Raw genomic sequence first — 21,232 nt, forward strand, 5'->3', positions numbered from 1 at the left:
AATTAGTCATGCCCAGAACCAAAAGTTTCACCTAGGGCATCATCTTCTCTCATCTAATATTGTATCCTTCCTGGAAGTTTTTTTTACATTGAAGAATACAGGTTTTAGCTTGGTTTTGTTTTGAGAGTTTGCCTCCCAGAGCACTCAAATTTGAAATGTAAAGCCCATAAAACACTTTCTGAAGTTAGCGTCTTACAGCTTACACATTTTACACTGTGAATATCTTGCTCTATTTTCTTGAGGGCTTATGAAATAACATAGGAGATACAGGATCTTAAATTCTAGTGCAAAACATTTTTTAAAGTTCTGTATTCTAGTTCCCCTACCTTTAGAAATATGGTACAAGTCAGCAGTAAAGCTTGGAAAAACTGAAACAAGAACAAAAAACAGATTCCAAGTTCCCATCCCACATCTACTAAGCCTCTGGTATTTTCAGTTCCCTGATTGCTTCTGACAAGTAACTATATTTAGGATATGGCCTAAGTTTCTGAAGTTGTCATAGAGTAGCTTTTATTGCTGAAGGTTTATCTGTTATTTACTAGTAGGCGTCAATGGGAAGGCTCTTTGGGAAATCCTGTAGGAAAATGTTTCCATGCTGCTTGGTTTTTCTGTGAACTTTCCTCTGTTATAACCTAAGTGTTCACTAGCATTTTAGAATATGTGCATTTAGGAATTTAGGTAATTACTTGATTTGAGTTTAAACAGCAGAAAAAACTTAACATTTGGTAGACAATATAAGCCAAAAAACACAACAGCTGAACTTTAAGGTATGTAAATCATACAACAATAAAGCTGCAAAAAAGAAGGGGGAGGTTGAACTTTTGAAGAAAAACCACTAAATATAGTATATAGTTTCCAACAGGCTTGGTGTGTGGTTGTAAAATTTTTATAAGACTCATTGATAATAAATTTTATGAAAATAAAAATGTGTCCTACCTGGAATGAATTTTATGTTATTGAGTTGTAAACTATATGAATGTAATTTCTTTAAAATATATTAGTTTGACATTTAAATATTACAAATAAAGCAAAGTTGTATGTTCTCGTTAACTTTTTAATCTAATAATTACTTTTGTACTTCTATAGTTTTCTAAGGAAAGGCAACTGTTCCTAATTCTTTCCTTTATTCTTTTTTTTCTCCCCACAGAGTTGGCAGGGTATTATTAAGGAAGTCAGGTGCCTACGAACATTAAAACATCCCAACATTGTAGAATACAAAGGCTGCTATTTACGTGAGCACAGAGCATGGGTAGGTATCTGCTCTCCCCTGGCTGTAATTTTAGTAGGTTTAGTTTATAATTAATTCAAAAATGTCTCAAAATAGTTGTGTAAAGCCACGCACAAACACCTTGAAATGTGAGCTCATACTGAGAAAAGAGGAGCAGCTTTCCCTGAGACTCTTAGGCAGTAAGAGATAACAGAACCTTTGCCGGTTGACTCCAGAGATTCAGCTGACCGTCACGTGCACGGGAAAATGTTCTGATGTATGTTAGCGGTATCATTCTTCAAATGCTTTATCAAACATTTGCTGAGAACAATCCTATCAAAGGATGAAAATCAGCATTTATTTTTGACATAAATGTGTTGTAAGCTATTTAACCACAAGGATCTTGGTTGGAATATTGGTGGTGAATCCTGGTGAAATCTGAGCTGATTGTGATTCTTTGGCTGAATAATACTAAAGGTAGAAAATTGGGACATTTTATTGCAGAAAATGGAAATTAATTTTGCCCTATTGTTGAAACTAAGGTAAGATAGTAATCTTACAACGGTTTAGGCATAGTAATTATGTCTTTTCAGAGAAAGGCTAAGTTTTCTTTAAACAGGAATGACCTTTTATTTTTAATAAGCTACAGCTGATTATCATTTTAGTATACAGAACTTAGATTTATTTAGATTTGTAATGTTTGGTTTAATTTGATGGTGATGGTACTCCTAAATTTGAGGCTGTGGTAAAAGAAAAAACAGTGGCAGAGAGGGTAGACTGCCTCTCTGTCTTTCAAGTTTCTCCATCTGTAAAACAAGGATGATAATAGGGTCTACTTCCAGAGGTGGTTATGAGAATTAAATTAGTTAATATATGTAAAATACCTGGCACATAAGAGGTACTCTTTGTTTGCTTTATAGGAAAGATTTAAACTGTAACCTAAACTTTGTATATATATAGTACCAGAGGACGATTTTCTGCTTCCTAACAATACCAGTATTGCTACTATAGGTTAATATTAATGGAATATATATATTCCTTTATAGCTTTAGTTAGTAATTATATGAAACACACATCTTCTACAAGCAGTTATATGTCGGCATTATAAAAGATTAATGTAGCATTGGCTTAACTTCATGTATGCATTTAACAAGTTTCAATATGTATACTTATATTTAAAGGTAATTGATAAGTAGAGTTTGTTTCACTTCAAACTATCTTCTCAATCTCCTTGGTGAATTTATTTTATCTCATATAGAATCTTTTTATTTTAATAGTGTATTTTAATGTTTTTATCATTTTTTTCCCCTGTAGCTTGTAATGGAATATTGTTCAGGATCTGTTTCAGATTTGCTGGAATGTAAGTTTCCTTTATTTATTAAGAAAAGAAAAGTATTAGCATAATAAAATGAGAATTCATTCACTAAGAGATTTTTTAAATAATGTTAAAACTTTCCAGGAAGAGTAAAAACCTTTGTCTTTTCTAGAGTCTCAGTGTGGTATGCACTGTCCTCATTAAATACTACGTTTTAGCATAACAGATGAGTTTTCTTTCATTATGATTTAACAGGCATTTTTCTGCCTTCTTTATCATTAAACTTGATTTGTTCCTTCTGTTCAGAATGAAGATATGTAGGAATATAAAAAGGGAAAGCTTCTCTTTCATTGTTTTTATAATCATGAAATAATTGTTAAATGTTAACTTAGAGGAAAATTGGCTGTGAACTATAATAACTAGGCACAACTGCACACTTATTAGGTTCAATTGCTTTGTTTATTATCTTGGAAAGAAAAAAATTCGTTCTTGCTAAATGTTAGTTTTTTGAAATTTGCCCATGTATTAGATATGCATATATGTATTTTAAAATAAAAATTCTATATAATAATTATTTTCAAATAAAATCTTATTTTAAGTTCCCAAAATGCCAATACAAGAAATGGAAATAGCAGCAATTATACACGGTGCTCTTCAGGGATTAGCCTACTTACATTCTCGTGCCATGATCCATAGGTAAGTACTTTAAAAATTACCATATATTAATATGCAAATTTATCAGACCTAGAATTTATTAATCCTGAAAGCTTTGTTGGTTTTAGCTAAATAAAAGTATTCTGGAGTTCTACAAACTCATATTCTTTTAGCTTATCCATGTCTTAAAATGAATATACTAATTTATTTGATCTCTTTGTTGAGAATAATTTTATCTTTTTCTACACATGCTGCTGGGCCTTCTGAAGTATGTGCACTTTATAGATTTGTGATAGAAATTTAATTACAGAAAAGTTTAATTTGTGAAGTGGAAAAGACGATAGGGATTATGTATTCTTACTTGTTTCATTTTACAGATGAAGAAACTGCCCCAATTTGTGACTCACTTCTCAAAGCTGATGAAGCAAGATAGATTAGACTAGAACTAACCTAGATCTTTTGTCCTCCTGGTGACTCATAATGCCAGATTTGTTCCATTGATTCCATGACATAGACAAGTAGAAGCTACTTAACACTCTATGCTTTTGAGATAATCCTTGATAATCCCTGATAATGGATAGTGATTTAAAGATTAAACCATCATAAACTACATTTTTAGCATTGGTATTGGTTTTGTCTGTTTTTAGAAGGAAGGTAGCATTTTTAAAATTATCTATGTGAACCAGACAATACATAGTAAACTTATATAGTAGAGTCATTGCAAATTAATGGGTTATCAGTTTTTTAGATGAGGATAGTAAGGTCCAAGAGAAATCCACATGCATAGTAAATAAGAGAATGAAAGAGTTGGAAGCAGAACCTAAGGTCTTCTCAACTTCAAAGAACCTTCCATTTTTAAAAAAACAAATGGAAGAAAATAGATTGACTTAATGTTACACCCATTATAATACTGTATAGTATGAATTGACAAGTGCTTAGAAATTTCTTTCTTTTTGAATGTTATGGTGCCCATTGGGAATACAATCCCATTATAATTTTCTTAGTTCACATGTACATTGCTGATTTGGAAAAGAGCTTAAAAGTAAATTTGGGATCATTGATATTATCTTACTCATGTGTTTTAGTTTTCATTTCATATTTAGGTAGGAGAACTATGCAAAAATTTGGAATGATATGAGTAATTAAAAAAAAACAAATTTGGGGCATCAGGTTCTTTTTTTTCCATTATATTGTTAAGGGTCTACTCAGAAATCTTACAGTTATATAAGAATGTTCAGCTAAATTTTAAAAACCATTATTTGTACCAATAAACAGGCACTCAAATATCGAGTCTGTGCTATTAATTACCTAATTTTTTTCTTCTGTTTCTACTGCTATTTTATCTTCTCTTTTAGAAAATTGTTGCTATATACTTATAGGAATTCTGTGTATCTCATTTCTTAGTTTGGATCTTAATTCTCATTATCCCAATTGAGAGATTATCCAAGGCCTTAATTATTCTCATTTCTCCTTCCCTATTTTATAAATTTTTATATGATCTTTATCATTTTCAGTATAATCTTACAAAGGAGAGAAAAATAATTTTCTTTGTTCCTTAAACGCAGAGACATCAAAGCAAGAAATATCCTTCTGACACCACGAGGCCAGGTGAAACTTGCTGACTTTGGATTTGCTTCCATGGCCTCTACTTCCAAGACTTTTGTGGGAACACCGCATTGGTAAGCGTAGTCCTATCTGGTATTGATCCTCATAATTGGAATAGGCAGTGTGTGTTTGTACTTTTATCAGGTGCTTTATGTTTCTCTTGGAAGTACAGTGCTGCTTTAGATATTACTCTAAGCACTGTAATTTCAGATACAGATTTGGAGTGCTGCCCTTGTATCTCCTACTGTATCATTTGTCACCCCTACATTTCTTTCCTGTTATCATCTACATCATGTATTGGGGGTAGGAGTGAAAAAATTTAAATCTTTAAGAAGGGAGAAGATAGAAATGCTAAGTGGAAATTTTCTTTAGATTTATACTTACTGTGTGTCAGTATCTTCCGAATAAGAGTACCTGAAGACTGGTAGCTGATTAGGAACTTTTTGTTTTCATTTTTTATTGTGGAGAATTTCAAGTATACAGGGAAATAGACAAAAATATAACGAAGGCTCACACAGCGGTCAGCTCAGCCTAACAGCACTACCCCAGGGCCTGGCTGCCCTGTGTACTTGACCTTCTTGCCCTCCCTCCCACCTCCAGTTATCTGAAGCGACTTCTAGACATCATATAATTTTATTCATAAATAATTCCATATTAATGTCAGCAAGTTTGAAGGGTATAATTTTCCACATCTTCAACTTCCATAGATGTCCTCTCTCTGTATATGTTGAGAAGTGTCTTAGGTCTACTGCATCTTCTTTTCCACCTACCTTTCAAATCTCCCAACTCCCAGTTTGTTAAAGAAAGGCTTCTCACCCATCCTGAAGAGTAGAGTGATGCATTGTTCTGAGAATTAAAAGCCTCAAACCATCACCAGAGGGACAATCTGAGAACACGTAACATCTAGAATATATAGTATCAGAAATATTGAAGAGTTAGGACACCAAGTTTTGGTAAAGGGCCTTCTGCCTTCACAGTCATCTCTCTTCAGTTCCTTTTACTCCTTGCTCTTTCTTTTCCCCAATTATCTTTCCTCCCATCTTCTTTTCTAGTGAATCACAAATTATCTCATTTACAACTGGGACAATCGTTGTGAGGACACATTAACATGTTATTTACAATGAGAAATGAAGTTTGGCATTTCCTGGCAGAAAATAATTCTGTTCTGGTTCATATGACCGTGCAGACTGGGTTTGCTAATTAGGTTATTATACAGCAGTGTTTTTAATGAATTGAATGAGCGAGGTTCTCAGCTCCAAGTTGTAAATATCTGTAAAGCACATATACATATGTGTGCATTATATCCTTTGCAACTATTAAGTTTATAAAATTTAGATACCAACTCAAAAATGTACAAGCGGATACATTTTTTAAATAAATTCATTGGAAGTAAGAAAATAAAAAGTTTGAAGACCACTGTTCTGTATGACCAAAAATGTCTTATGTAGAACCCTAGTTTAGATAGAATCCTCTTCCCCTGTATAAAAAAAGGGTTCTTTGGACAAATAATGCTTCTTTATGGTCACCCTCTTTACAAGTCAGTGATCAATATTAGATACTAGAAAGGAGCTAGAAAGTTGTGCATTAAAAACAAAACTACCTTTTTAACTTTGTTGAACTTGGTGACTCCCCAAGCTTACTTCAACATCTTAACACATTAGAAGCCCTCTATTATAGGCAATTGAAATTTGTATATGGTATATTAGGAACACAGCACTATGTACATATTTACATATTTTTACACACAGGAACTCACATACGCCTGGTGACAATCTTATTAAGCAGTCAGAAACTGTTCTAAATGTTTGTCTGTGCTTAACAAGTAGAAAGGAAGTATAAGGTAAAGCAACAGTGAGAACATTAGTCTAGCTGAAGATGCGAATTAGCTTTTCATTTTATAGCCAAGACGCCTCCAAAGTTAATAATTGTATAATTTATTTAGTTATGAGTGGTGGTCCTAGCCACTTTTATCACAGAACACTACTCCTATTAGCAGAAAAGACTGACAAACTGCTTATTCATTGTTGCTTATTGTGGCAGATATTTTCTCAGCTAAATGTAGTCAGTTTGTTTACTTCAAGAAAACAAGTGCCAGTGATAAAAATTTAAACTTTTTAAATAAGATGCTGAAACCAAAATGTTTGAGAACCGCTGGCATAAAGGATATACAATATTACAATCTGCAAACTTGAACTGATGCAGAACGCACCCCTGCTCGGGGGAGTCTTCCCTCCAGGACGCTGGTACGTGATCATGACAACTGGTGAGAATAAGTCTAACACTGTGTACGCAACGGTAAATATTCACCTCTCACAACCCGTAATGCATTTATTTCCCATTATAAGAATTCTTATGTCCAGACATATCATCTGGAATTCACACAGGTATTCTCCATGTGGTTGGTCATTACATTTTTAAAGACTAGTATACTTTTCTTTTCTTTTATAACTTTAAATAACATTTTATGTTTCAGGATGGCCCCAGAAATAATTTTAGGCAGGAATGAAGAACAATATGATAGCAAAGTAGATGTATGGTCTCTGGGGATAACATGTATTGAAATAGGTAAGCATTGCTCTTTATTACTGTGTAGTAAGTTTCGATCAATGTTTCACCTCAATTTCTGTACCAAAGTACAGTTTTTCATTTTTATGTCAGTGTTTAAGGGGAGCAATAAATCTATCAAGGTTGTCACTTTGGTTATTTGGCAATATGTATATATATATATGCTAGTTTAGGTATATTATATTTGCTGTATTAAATTAGGTCTAAAATAGTTTCTACTGTGGTATTAATTTTGAGGTATCTGTGTCTAAAATTTAATGAGTATTTGTTAAACACCTAGAATATGTCTATGGTTATAGATTCATGAATGCTTTAGAGTAGTAGTACCGCTACTAAGGTTACTTAATACTTCATGTTTGGTATGAGGATTAGGTTATCAGCTTGCATACCTTATTGTACAGTTTGAATTTTTTATTTTGGTATCATTAATCTACAATTACATGAAGAACATTATGTTTACTAGGCTCCCCCCTTCGCCAAGTCCCCCCCACATACCCCTTCACAATCATTGTCCATCACCGCAGTAAGAGGGTGTAAAATCACTACTTGTCTGCTCTGTGTTGCACAGCCCTCCCCGTGCCCCCACACACTCTACATGCTAATCGTAATGCCTCCTTTCCTTTTCCCCGCCCTTATCCCTCCCTTCCCTCCCATCCTCCCCAGTCCCTTTCCCTTTGGTAACTATTAGGCCATTCTTGGGTTCTGTGATTCAGCTGCTGTTTTGCTCCTTCAGATTTCCTTTGTTCTTATACTCCGGAGATGAGTGAAATCACTTGGTACTTGTCTTTCTCCACCTGGCTTATTTCACGGAGCATAACTCCCTCTACCTCCATCCATGTTGTTGCAAATGGTAGGATCTGTTTTTTCTTATGGCTGAGTAATATTCCATTGTGTATATGTACCACTTCTTTATCCATTCATCTACTGATGGACATTTAGGTTGCTTCCATATCTTGGCTATTGTAAATAGTGCAGCGATAAACATAGGGGTGCATCTGTCTTTTTCAAACTGGAGTGCTGCATTCTTAGGGTAAATTCCTAGAAGTGGAATTCCTGGGTCAAATGGTATTTCTATTTTAAGCATTTTCAGGAACCTCCATACTGCTTTCCACAATGGTCGAACTAATTTACATTCCCACCAACAGTGTAGGAGGGTTCCCTTTTCTCCACAACCTCACCAACATTTGTTGTTGTCTTTTTGATGATGGTGATCCTTACTGGTGTGAGGTGATATCTCATTGTGGTTTTAATTTGCATTTCTCTGATGACAAGCGATGTGGAGCTTCTTTTCATGTGTCTGTTGGCCGTCTGAATTTCTTTTTTAGAGAACTGTCTATTCAGCTCCTTTGCCCATTTTTTAATTGGATTATTTGCTTTTTGTTTGTTGAGGTGTGTGAGCTCTTTATATATTTTGGATGTCAACCCTTTATCAGATCTGTCATTTTCGAATATATTCTCCCATACTGTAGGATACCTTTTTGTTTTATTGATCGTGTCCTTAGCTGTACAGAAGCTTTTCAGCTTGATATAGTCCCATTTGTTCATTTTTGCATTTGTTTCCCTTGCCCGGGGAGATATGTTCAAGAAGAGGTCACTCATGTTTATGTCCAAGAGATTTTGCCTATGTTTTTTCTAAGAGTTTTATGGTTTCATGACTTACATTCAAGTCTTTGATCAATTTCGAATTTACTTTTGTGTATGGGGTTAGACAGTGATACAGTTTCATTTTCTTACATGTAGCTGTCCAGTTTTGCCAGGGTCATCCTTTGAAGAGACTGTCATTTCCCCATTATATGTCCATGGCCCCTTTATTGAATAGTAGTTGACCATATATGTTTGGGTTAATGTTTGGAGTCTCTGTTCTGTTAAATTGGTCTGTGGCTCTGTTCTTGTGCCAGTACCAAATTGTCTTGATTACTGTGGCTTTGTAGTAGAGCTTGAAGTTGGGAAGTGAGATCCCCCTGACTTTATTCTTCCTTCTCAGGATTGCTTTAGCTATTTGGGGTCTTTGGTGTTTCCATATGAATTTTTGAACTATTTGTTCCAGTTCATTGAAGAAAGCTGTTGGTAATTTGATAGGGATTGCATCGAATCTGTAGATTGCTTTGGGCAGGATGGCCATTTTGACAATATTAATTCTTCCTAGCCAAGAGCATGGATGAGTTTCCATTTGTTAGTGACCTCTTTAATTTCTCTTAAGAGTGTCTTGTAGTTTTCAGGGTCTTTCACTTCCTTGGTTAGGTTTATTCCTAAGTACTTTCTTCTTTTTGATGCTACTGTGAATGGAATTTTCTTCCTGATTTCTCTTTCTATTAGTTCATTGTTAGTGTATAGGAAAGCCACAGATTTCTGTGTGTTGATTTTGTATCCTGCAACTTTGCTGAATTCCGATATTAGCTCTAGTAGTTTCGGAGTGGAGTCTTTAGTGTTTTTTATGTACAATATCATGTCATCTGCAAATAGTGACAGTTCAACTTCTTCTTTACCAATCTGGATTCCTTGTATTTCTTTGTTTTGTCTAATTGCCATGGCTAGGACCTCCAGTACTATGTTGAATAACAGTGGGGATAGTGGACATCTCTGTCTTGTTCCCGATCACAGAGGAAAAGCTTTCAGCTTCTCACTGTTCAGTATGATGTTGGCTGTGGATTTATCATATATGGCCTTTATTTTGTTGAGGTACTTGCCCTCTGTACCCATTTTGTTGAAAGTTTTTATCATGAATGGATGATGAATTTTATCGAATGCTTTTTCAGCATCTATGGAGATGATCATGTGGTTTTTGTCCTTTTTGTTGATGTGGTGGATGATGTTGATGGATTTTCAAATGTTGTACCATCCTTGCATCCCTGGGATGAATCCCACTTGGTCATGGTGTATGATCCTTTTGATGTATTTTTTATTTCGGTTTGCTAATATTTTGTTGAGTATTTTTGCATCTACGTTCATCAGGGATATTGGTCTGTAGTTTTCTTTTTTGGTGGGGTCTTTGCCTGGTTTTGGCATTAGGGTGATGTTGGCTTCATAGAATGAGTTTGGGAGTATTCCCTCCTCTTCTATTTTTGGAAAACTTAAAGGAGAATGGATATTATGGCTTCTCTGTATGTCTGAAAAAATTCCGAGGTAAATCCATCTGGCCTGCGGATTTTGTTCTTTGGTAGTTTTTTGATTACTGCTTCAATTTCGTTGCTGGTAATTGGTCTGTTTAGATTTTCTGTTTCTTTCTGGGTCAGTCTTGGAAGGTTGTATTTTTCTAGGAAGTTGTCCATTTCTCCTAGGTTCAGCTTGTTAGCATATAGGTTTTCACAGCAGTCTCTAATAATTCTTTGTATTTCTGTGGGGACCGTCGTGATTTTTCCTTTCTCGTTTCTGATTCTGTTGATTTGTGTTGACCCTTTTTTCCTCTTAGTAAGTCTGGCTGGAGGCTTATCTATTTTGTTTATTTTCTCGAAGAACCAGCTCTTGGTTTCATTGATTTTTGCTATTGTTTTATTCTTCTCAATTTTATTTATTTCTTCTCTGATCTTCGTTATGTCCCTCCTTCTGCTGACCTTGGGCCTCTTTTGTTCTTCTTTTTCCAATTTTGATATTTGTGACGTTAGACTATTCATTTGGGATTGTTCTTCCTTCTTTAAATATGCTTGGATTGCTATATACTTTCCTCTTAAGACTGCTTTTGCTGTATCCCACAGTAGTTGGGGCTTTGTGTTGTTGTTGTCGTTTGTTTCCATAAATTGCTGGATCTCCATTTTGATTTGGTCATTGATCCGTTGATTATTTAGGAGCGTGTTGTTAAGCCTCCATGTGTTTGTGAGCCTTTTTGCTTTCTTTGTACAGTTTATTTCTAGTTTTATGCCTTTGTGGTCTGAAAAGTTGGTTGGTAGGATTTCAATCTTTTGGAATTTACAGAGGCTCTTTTTGTGGCCTGGTATGTGGTCTATTCTGGAGAATGTTCTATGTGCACTTAAGAAGAATTTATATCCTGTTGCTTTCGGATGTAGAGTTCTGTAGATGTCTATTAGGTCCATCTGTTCTAGTGTGTTGTTCAGTGCCTCTGTGTCCTTACTTATTTTCTGTCTGGTGGATCTGTCCTTTGCAGTGAGTGGTGTTTTGAAGTCTCCCAGAATGAATGCAGCATTCTATTTCCTCCTTTAATTCTGTTAGTATTTGTTTCACATATGTTGGTGCTCCTGTATTGGGTGCATATATATTTATAATGGTTATATCCTCTTGTTGAACTGAGCCCTTTATCATTATGTAATGTCCTTCTTTATCTTTTGTTACTTTCTTTATTTTGAAGTCTATTTTGTCTGATACTAGTATTGCAACACCTGCTTTTTTCTGTTGTTTCCATGAAATATCTTTTTCCATCCCTTGACTTTAAGTCTGTGCATGTCTTTGGGTTTGAGGTGAGTCTCTTGTAAGCAGCATATGGATGGGTCTTGCTTTTTTATCCATTCTATTACTCTGTGTCTTTTGATTGGTGCATTCAGTCCATTTACATTTAGGGTGATTATTGAAAGATATGTACTTTTTGCCATTGCAGGCTTTAAGTTTGTAGTTTAAGGTTAGCTTCTTTACTATCTTACTGTCTAATTTAACTCACTTATTGAGCTATTATAAACACTGTCTGATGATTCTTTATTTCTCTCCCTTCTTATTCCTCCTCCTCCCTTCTTCATATGTTGGGTGTTTTGTTCTGTGCTCTTTTTAGGAGTGCTCCCATCTAGAGCAGTCCCTGTAAGATGCCCTGTAGAGGTGGTTTGTGGGAGGCAAATTCCCTCAACTTTTGTTTGGGAATTGTTTAATCCCTCCTTCATATTTAAATGATAATCGTGCTGGATACAGTAATCTTGGTTCGAGGCCCTTCTATTTCATTGCATTAAGCATATCATGCCATTCTCTTCTGGCCTGTAGGGTTTCTGTTGAGAAGTCTGATGATAGCCTGATGGGTTTTCCTTCGTAGGTGACCTTTTTTTTTCTCTCTGGCTGTCTTTAATACTTTGTCCTTGTCTTTGATCTTTGCCATTTTAATTATTATGTGTCTTGGTGTTGCGCTCCTTGGATCCCTTGTCATGGGAGTTCTGTGTACCTCTGTGGTCTGAGAGACCGTTTTCTCCCCTAGTTTGGGGAAGTTTTCAGCAATTATTTCTTCAAAGACACTTTCTATCCCTTTTTCTCTCTCTTCTTCTTCTGGTACCCCTATAATGCAGATATTGTTCCATTTTGATTGGTCACTCAGTTCTCTTAAAATTCTTTCATTCCTGGAGATCCTTTTGTCTCTCTCTGCATCAGCTTCTCTGCGTTCCTGTTCTGTGTTTTCTAGTCCATTAATGGTCTCTTGCGTCTCGTCCATTCTGTTTTCAAGTCCTTCCAGAGCTTGTTTTATTTCTGTATTCTCCCTCCTTAGTTCTTGGCATAATTCTCTGCAAGTCCATCAGCATGGTTATGACTTTTGTTTTGAATTCTTTTTCAGGAATAGTGGTTAAATCTATCTCCCTGGGTTCCTTTTCAGGGGAAGATGTAGCAGATGTCAAAGCTGTCTGGGTTAGTCTTGTCTGGATGAAATTTTTTTGCGTTTTCATGTTGACAGGTGCAGTGGTGAGCTATTGGCTTTCTGTCTGCTGGGAGAGCTGAGGCTTTCCACTTACTCCTGGCCTCTTTACTGGGACAACTGCGACCCCTAGTGGCTTGTGTTGGGTACTTGCGTGTAGACTGGGTCTCTCTATCTTGCGCGGCTGGTATGGAGGAAGCTCCCTTGTTGTGCGAGTGGCCAGCCTCAGGCTGCTGCTGTGCTATGGTGGGGCCCCTGAGGGGTATTGGATGGGGGGCTGTTTGGCTGTTTACCTCTGTGAAGGGTATTAGAGCTGTTTCCCAGGGTATTAGTGTGCCCGGAGTTCCCTGGAATTTCCAGCTGCTGGACTGTGACCCAGGATGCTTCCGTTCAGCTGTGGCATCCCTGTCCCTTTAAGACTTTCAAAAAGCACTCGCTTTTCCTTGTCACAGGGGTGCTGGCTTTGGGACCCACTCACAGGTCTTGCTGTCCTATTTCCCTAGTTTCCAGCACTCCACGCATGCACTGTGTCTGCACTCTGGCCCGGATGGCTGGGGCTGGGTGTTCAGCAGTCCTGGGCTCCCTCTCCCTCCCCGCTCTGACTCGTCTCCTCCTGCCGGGAGCTGGGGTGAGGGGCGCTCGGGTCCCGCTGGGCCGGGGCTTGTATCTTACCCCTTTCACCAGGCGCTGGGTTCTCGCAGGTGTGGATGTAGTCTGGCTGTTGTCCTGTGTCTTCTGGTCTCTCTTTTAGGATTAGTTGTATTTGTTGTATTTTCAAAAATATATATGTTTTTGGGAGGAGATTCCCACTGTCCTACTCACGCCGCCATCTTCAAACTACTCATTCTTAAAGCTGTTGGGAGGACAGTGTAAAGTAGGTGTCCATGTCACCTGCTGAGCCATGGTAGCCCGGCGTGGCGTGTCAGGGTCCTGTGAGGAGAGGAGGGAGTTCCCGCAGTCAGAATGCCGTGTATGTGGAAGCAGAACCTGTCCAGGGAGGGCGGCAGTCAAGTTTGGAGATTCAGAGTCGTGGTGGGGTAACCAAAGCATTCAGACCTGGAAGTAGCCCAGCATGGGGTGTCAGAGGCCAAGGAGCACGTCCACATTTGGGGGTGGGTCACCTGACACAGTGGCAGTGCCTGATTGAAAGGAAGGGGCTTCCCTCCTGAGGGCTGATGAGGAGGGCCTCACTGCAGAAAGTGATCCAGTTTAGATGGGGTGTCAGAAACTGAGTGGATGAAGTGGACATTCACACTGTAGACAGGCTTGGAATGGGGTTTGAAAACTTGATGGGGAAAAGGGGAAAGGGTGGTGGCCAAGATGGGAGACTGGCTATGTACAGGGGCGAGTCATCAAATATATTAAGGATAATGAGAGTGAGGTTTCTTACTGTCAGAGAAGAGTGCTACAAATAATGGAAAGAGAAGGCTCGAATAAATAGTACTATAGCATTGGATTTGAGATATTGTAGTGAACTCAGTTGTTTTCAATAAACAACTAAAGATATTTAATGTGCAAGTATGAGTACAAATACATGAGGGACGTGTGTGTTCCCTTCCTTTGTCCACTGACAGGATCTAAGAGAAGTGACACGGGCAGTAGCAGTGAGCACACTGCCTGCCACAGCTCCTTGGAGCCGTGTCTACAGTAGGGAAAGCATAAGATGATCCTGGAACATCTTAGTGGGCCAGAGAGCAAGGAGCTGAGCAGGGAATGATGGAGCCATGCCAGAGAGGCAGAAGTCGGCTAAAAAGATTCTCAACTGCTCAAAAATGAAACAATTTCAACATCAGAATAAATGATAGTAGCAGGTTATAAATTATTAAATGAAGAATCTAAATCTATACAATAAGAGAATAAAATGATCTTTATACAAAACAGAATATTTATATAGACTCAAGTATCTTTCACAAATACTTAATAATTACAAAGGAAAAAAGTGAAACTTCACCATGAAACCTTGTGGAATGGCCTTAAGTGATCAAAGTGAACACCATCAATGACAAGACAGTCTGAAACCATGGACCTGTTCTATAGGATCATCATAGAATACACTGAGAAAAGCGAGACACTTGCTTCCGTGATTTTCCTGCCAGAGATGTGGAAACTAAATTTAATAACAGCACAAAGCCAAACTGAGGGATATTTGAGAGTCAAAATTGTATACTTGTGAATTGTCAAGGTCATGACTTCAACTGTCACCTTAAGACTAGAAAAAGAAGGGCAAATTCAATCCACAGTAAACAGAACAAAGAGACCCAGAAAAGATCAAAACAGAAATCAATTAAATAGAAAATGAAAACAATAGAGAAAAATCAATGAGATCACAAATTAGTTCTTTGGGAAAATTAGAAACAGAAAGAAGATACAAACAACCAATATCAGGAATGACAGGGGACATGACTCCAGATTTTACACATATTGAAAGGATTATAGGGATATTTTATGAACAATTTTATGTAAGTTTAAAACTTAGAAAAAATGGACAATTTCCTTTAAGGATGCAGATGGTTGAAGGTCATTTTTGCTACAAAGGACATTATTGGGACATTTGATTGAAACTACAATGGAGCTTGAGGATTAGATAATAGTCATGTATTCATATTAATGGTCTGATTTAATGACTGTATTAGGTTCTCTTACAATGTTCTTGTTTATTGGAAAAATACACTATTTAGAGATGTTGTGCATCAGGGCTGCAATTTCCTCTCTATTGACTCACTTAACTAAGTTCTCTGAACTCTACTTGCAACTTTTTTCCTAAGTTGGGCTTTATTTAAAAAAAAAAACTAACAGTGCTTCCATGCTCCTATATAACAGGCACATATTTAACAGGAAGTTTTCTTTCTTTTATAGCGGAAAGGTTGCCTCCTTTATTTGCTATGAATGCAAGGCATGCCTTATATCTCATTACCAGAAATAACCCCCCTACACTACAGTCTAATGAATGGTGAGTATGGCTGAGAGATATATTGTTCAACATGGTAAAATTTAAATACTTTTTCATAATGTTATCAAAATGATTTCATTTCAATTAGGTGAAGTGTATATAACCTGAAGAAATATTAAAATAGCTTTATTTTATCCTTACATCATGTTTATCCTTTATTATCTCTACTTTTCATAGCATGTATGTATCTCAGTTCAGAAATAAAAGATAGATGATGCTACATGGGAGCAAAAAGTATGGCTTTTGTATAAAAAGTAATATGTTTTTTGTACTTTAATGACACATACAACTCTGATTATATAATAAATAGCATGATTTAAACATTCATATTTTAAAACTGCAGTATATAGATTGCCACAACCTGTACAGATATTTAATTGGGGAATGGTTTATAATTGATATGATATAAAACATACGTAAAAATAATTTGATAATTTATTAGAATTACCAGATAATTCATAATTTTTGGATGATTCTAATTGTTATTTATTATTCCAAATGTGCTTTGATGTTGCATCTCCTAGTGCTTCTTTGATAATACTGTTATTCATGTAAAGAAGTTTATTGAGAACAGATGGACAATTTCAGGAAAGAAGGATTTTTATCAGTGATAGAAAATTTTAATGGGAAAGTGTTCAGGTGTATCTAGCATTTGAAAAATTCTAGGGGACTAACTACCATACTTAACAAATACTTTAAAATTCACAAGTAAGATGCATAAATTAGCAATAATTTATTTTTTATCATTACATTATTAAGGCAAGTTCACAGGTCTTTGCTGCTTCTGTAGAGATGTTTTGAAGAAATCTTGGCTCAGAGTTTATTATGGTACATCTGAATAATAAACACACGAAACACAGGCTGTCTACACTGGTTGATACTTTGGGGATTCAAAAAAGAATTCTTGTATAAAAGAATTAAATCTTATTTGAATATTGATGACAAACATTGATGGAATATTTTTTACTTACTGCCTTACTGAACTCTCATCAGTAACACTATATAATAGTATGTTACAGAATTCTACTTTTTAAAAAAATTTTACTGTTTTCTGGAACTTTTGTCCATTTGCTAAAGGACACTAAATACTTAGGTATAAAAATTGTTATTTCCAAAACAAATAGCGTGATGTTCTGAAACATGCTATATGGAAGATGATCCAAGGGTCAAGCAAGAAAGAGACGTGGCTAGAGAAAAGAAAAAAAAATACTAAGAAGAATATTATCTTAGATTTGAATGCAAAAAGGAAAATGATTGACTTCCCTAATTTACCGCAACGTAGAATGAGCTGTGATACTTAAGTATGTGAGAGCAGGATTTTAAAATAATGTGTGCAAATCTATCTTTCGAAAATGGTAAAGATTCATTAGTTGCTTTGCATAGCTTTTCATAGACTTACATGATGAAATATATAGTGTGTTGTGTCTGCTTTCTTTTTATTATTTCTATTCTCCCTCCCACCCATAGGGACATGCCTTGATTTGTGGATGTGTTTTTAAAGGAAATAGCAATATGTTCACTTAATACTTTCCTTTACAATAGGTCCAGTTCTTTTCACAACTTTGTAGAGGCTTGCCTCCAGAAAAACCCTGAAGATCGCCCTACATCAAAGACACTTTTAAAGGTCAGTTCTACTCTGTTATGTACACCTAAGAAATTATTTTAAAGAATGTGTTTTATCCTTCTTTGATTCTGAATCAGTGTTAAGTATGCTGTACTGGGTTTTGCTAAAATACTAATTTCATAATACCATTCTTTCTTGGAAATTTTCTTAGTTGGTAAGTTTTTCGTTTGTTTTTCAAAATTAACTGCTTTTACCATGTCTGAATAGACTATATAGTTAAATATTCAATATAGTAGTACTAAATGACTTGATTTTTATATGTGCAAGAATATATTCATGGGTTACAACTACAAATTTTAACTCATGTGGAACAATGTCATTTCAGAGGTGGCAAAGCATAGTTTAACTCTGGATTTAATTTTTGTATCTACCATACTTTATATATCGATCTGTCCTATATAAAGTAATATGAAAGGAAGAGAAATGATGTGTAATACATTTACATAAATACCTTGGGAGAAAAGAGATTTCAAAAGAACTGTTAAAAATGGATATCACATTTTATTTCCTTTTGAGAAATATGTTTTTCTAACTTAGCAGTGAAAATATTTTAAAAGTAATGTGAATTCTACTCATTTTTCAATAGGTTTGGTTATCTAATTTAAATAAATTATTAGTATATGCTTTCTGTTCTCAAAAATGTTTTCATTTAGAGGTTGACATCTTATTGATAGCAATAATAGTTTTGTTCAATTTAATATAGTTCTTAAAAACATCTAGATAAGGCATTAGTGAGTAGCAGTTGACTATCTTTTTGTGACCCTAAGGAATTTTGTGGATTTTTCACGAGAAAATTAGACTTTCAGCATGAATGTTTTAGAATTTCAAAGAAGTTCAGTTTATTCTCACCAACACGCAGTTCAATATGCAAGGCTATTGAAAGGATCATGTACATATTCAGTAGGGTTATTTGCAACTACAGTATGTAGAAGAGCAGTATAAAGTTTCAGTAACACTTAGGGAATTCTAGGCCCTAAGCACACTTACAGTCTCAAATGAAAGCCCAAAAACTAGGTATTCACAATAGCAACAAAAGGTTTAGTATAGCTATGAATTATGTAAGTGAATAACAAGCAGGATCCATTTGTAGAAAACTATTAAATAACTTAGAATTACAAGATATATTATTTTTGGATAAAAAAGACCGAATATTATAAATAGTGGTACATACCAAGCTAAGGCTCAGGAAAAGGAAGAATGTGACTGGCTTCTTACATTTGCCTAATGAAGGCAAAAGAAGCTCTTTTGGTAATAACCCAACCCACCAGGAATGGATACTTGACCTTGGGTGATCCGAAACGTGCATATGTATTCATGTACCTGGTCCATTTTGTATATTGACATTATTGGAAGTGATAGGAAGAATCTGTCAAGTGCATCCTTCCCTTTGGCCTAATCACATTTCTGTTGCAGTCTGTCATAAGGAAAAAAAATAAAATGGAAAAAAGTGACTTACTGTATGAAGCTATTTATCTCAGAATGAAAAATTGAAAATAATTATCCAGAATTAGAGTAATGCTTATGTAATTTTGGCATGAACATTTGATGAAATAATCTGTAGGCATTATGAGTTGAAATAACATAATACTTACAGCAATAAAAAGAGAATAATATACAGTTACAACTCTTCAGAGAAGAAATAAATTTGAGCTAATAAAGGAGGTAAAAGTCTTAAAAGAATTCATGATCATCTCCTGAACTCCAGTGCACAAGTCATCTTTCTGCAATCTGTGTGCTAACTACAAAACAAAATCTATACATGGAAAATTTCTGAGAAAAAATAAATATCCAAAAAATACGAAATGTAACAATGATAATCTTATAGTTCAATTGTTCTTTCTACATTTCTGTATTGGATAATGTTAAGCTTTATTAAATATTAATGGTAAAAATCACTAATACATAATGTCTTTTAATCAACTGCTAGTGTTTTATGAAGTTTCAATTAAGCAACATAAAGAACCCATTATACCCAAGTAGTATGTTATGTAATTCACCATCAGTAAATACATTCCTGTTGAAATCTAATGTAATTCAGAACTGATAGTGTCTCCTGTATGAAACCAGTTCTAAGAATTTGTAAGCGTTTACTTAGGGCTCTATTTGGACTTAATTCTTCATGCTTACTTAGACTCTGATTATTTCAACTCTGCCTTTTCATTTGGCCAACAAAGGTGTCATGTTCAAAGTTTTCATAAAAAGTACAGGGGAAGTTATGTAGGCACAGAGTGTATACATGTAAATTAAATTTTATAAATATAAGAAGTAAAAAGCATAGCAGAATTAGATAACTATAGATTACATGCATTATCTATAATTATTTAGGATAGTAACTCTAGGGTCCAAGAAGGGATTCATTTGTTCTGAATGAAAAAATATATAGGTCTCAACCTGACTTTTGCCTTCTACTCTTAACCAGCACCCATTTCTTCTTCGGGAGCGCCCTACAACAGTGTTAACAGATCTCCTTGAAAGGGCAAAGGAAGAAAAAAAAAGAGTCCTGGACAATCTGCGCAATCGAAAGACGAAGAAGGTCCTTTCCCAGGAGGCACATAAAGGGCCAGCAGTAGGAGCACAGGAAGAAAAGGTAATAACTTAGAAACGGCTCAAGTATTGGGGTCTCCTTATTGGCTTCTTTCCTTATGGAACTTGTCTTGCCAAGAATCTTTTATATCAGTGGTTTCCAGATTGTGTCTTCACAGTGATTCTCTAAGGTCCCAGGTGGAGAAAAAGGTTTTGCGTTCTTTAAACCAACCTCTTGGTAGTGTACATTAGCTAGTAAAGCTCTGTGAAGTCTTTCATGAGAGAAACCTGTTCAACTTTTATTTAATCTAGTCCCTCTCAAAATTCTGGTCTACTGAACACTTTTTTGCCTGATTGTCTGATGGCATGGGACACGCTTTTGGAAGTATTTGAAATTACAGGCTTTGGAAGTTGACGGTGCTCACAGAAAAGTCAGTAGAATTACCAACCATTCTCCTTGTCTTGTTTATTGTATAAACCTTTCCCCCAGTGCCTTTTGTGTAATGTTTGATATATGTTTATTAAATTGGAAATTTCTTGCTTTTTAAAAAAAAAGTAAATAAAATAAACATGTGACTTAGCTAAATTTATCCTGGGGGGAAAAAATTACCAAGCATTCTTATTCTGTTACTAAGAACACTTCATTCTTTTCAGTTGTGTATAGGGATTCATTCCTCTACATGGTTCTAAAATACTCATTTTATAGGTGAGGAAAGTAATGCTCAGAGTGGTTAACTAACTTACTGTAGAAGCATATGGGTTCGGATTCATGTATTACTCTTGAGACCAAGTTGTTTCCAAGTTGCCATGTTTCCAAATTTGCAGTAGAAATGATACAGAAGTTCCTCAAAGGAAAATATAAAGCTTATGATTTGTGGAGCTATCTTTTTTAGTCTAAGTATTTTCTGTTTTCTTCTTTGCTCATGTCCCAATGCCAAAGCTTTGATTCTTTTTTATTGCTTTCTATTGAGAAAGATCCCTGCATTCTGAAAACAGGAGTAGTAGTTACTTTCCTTTTTAATAACACTACATAATTAATGAATTATAAAATAGAAGACTTTCTTACATACAGTTTTGGTATGTTTGATATTGTTTTTTAGTTCTAACAGTAGTCACTAGAAAATTGGGGCTATTTTAGGTTTATGAAATGCTTTAGTAAAGTGAAATTAATAAAATTCTAATGTCATTAAACATTAGAATAACAGCAATTTTTTTAGGCTGTGGATGTAAGAAAA

General features: G+C 35.4%; 1 protein-coding gene across 1 annotated transcript in view; it reads left to right on the forward strand.

Moving 5' to 3' along the window:
* Positions 1 to 21,232, forward strand: part of LOC130682831 (serine/threonine-protein kinase TAO1-like) — a 60,264-nt gene that overhangs the window by 8,834 nt on the left and 30,198 nt on the right. Inside the window, 8 exon segments of the mRNA XM_057497778.1 lie at positions 1,148 to 1,249; positions 2,522 to 2,567; positions 3,122 to 3,218; positions 4,742 to 4,855; positions 7,255 to 7,346; positions 15,757 to 15,850; positions 17,393 to 17,474; positions 19,894 to 20,061. Coding sequence (XP_057353761.1) covers positions 1,148 to 1,249; positions 2,522 to 2,567; positions 3,122 to 3,218; positions 4,742 to 4,855; positions 7,255 to 7,346; positions 15,757 to 15,850; positions 17,393 to 17,474; positions 19,894 to 20,061 — 795 coding nt within the window.

This window comes from Manis pentadactyla, chromosome 3 (genome assembly GCF_030020395.1).
Source record: "Manis pentadactyla isolate mManPen7 chromosome 3, mManPen7.hap1, whole genome shotgun sequence".
Classification (NCBI taxonomy): Eukaryota; Metazoa; Chordata; class Mammalia; order Pholidota; family Manidae; genus Manis; species Manis pentadactyla.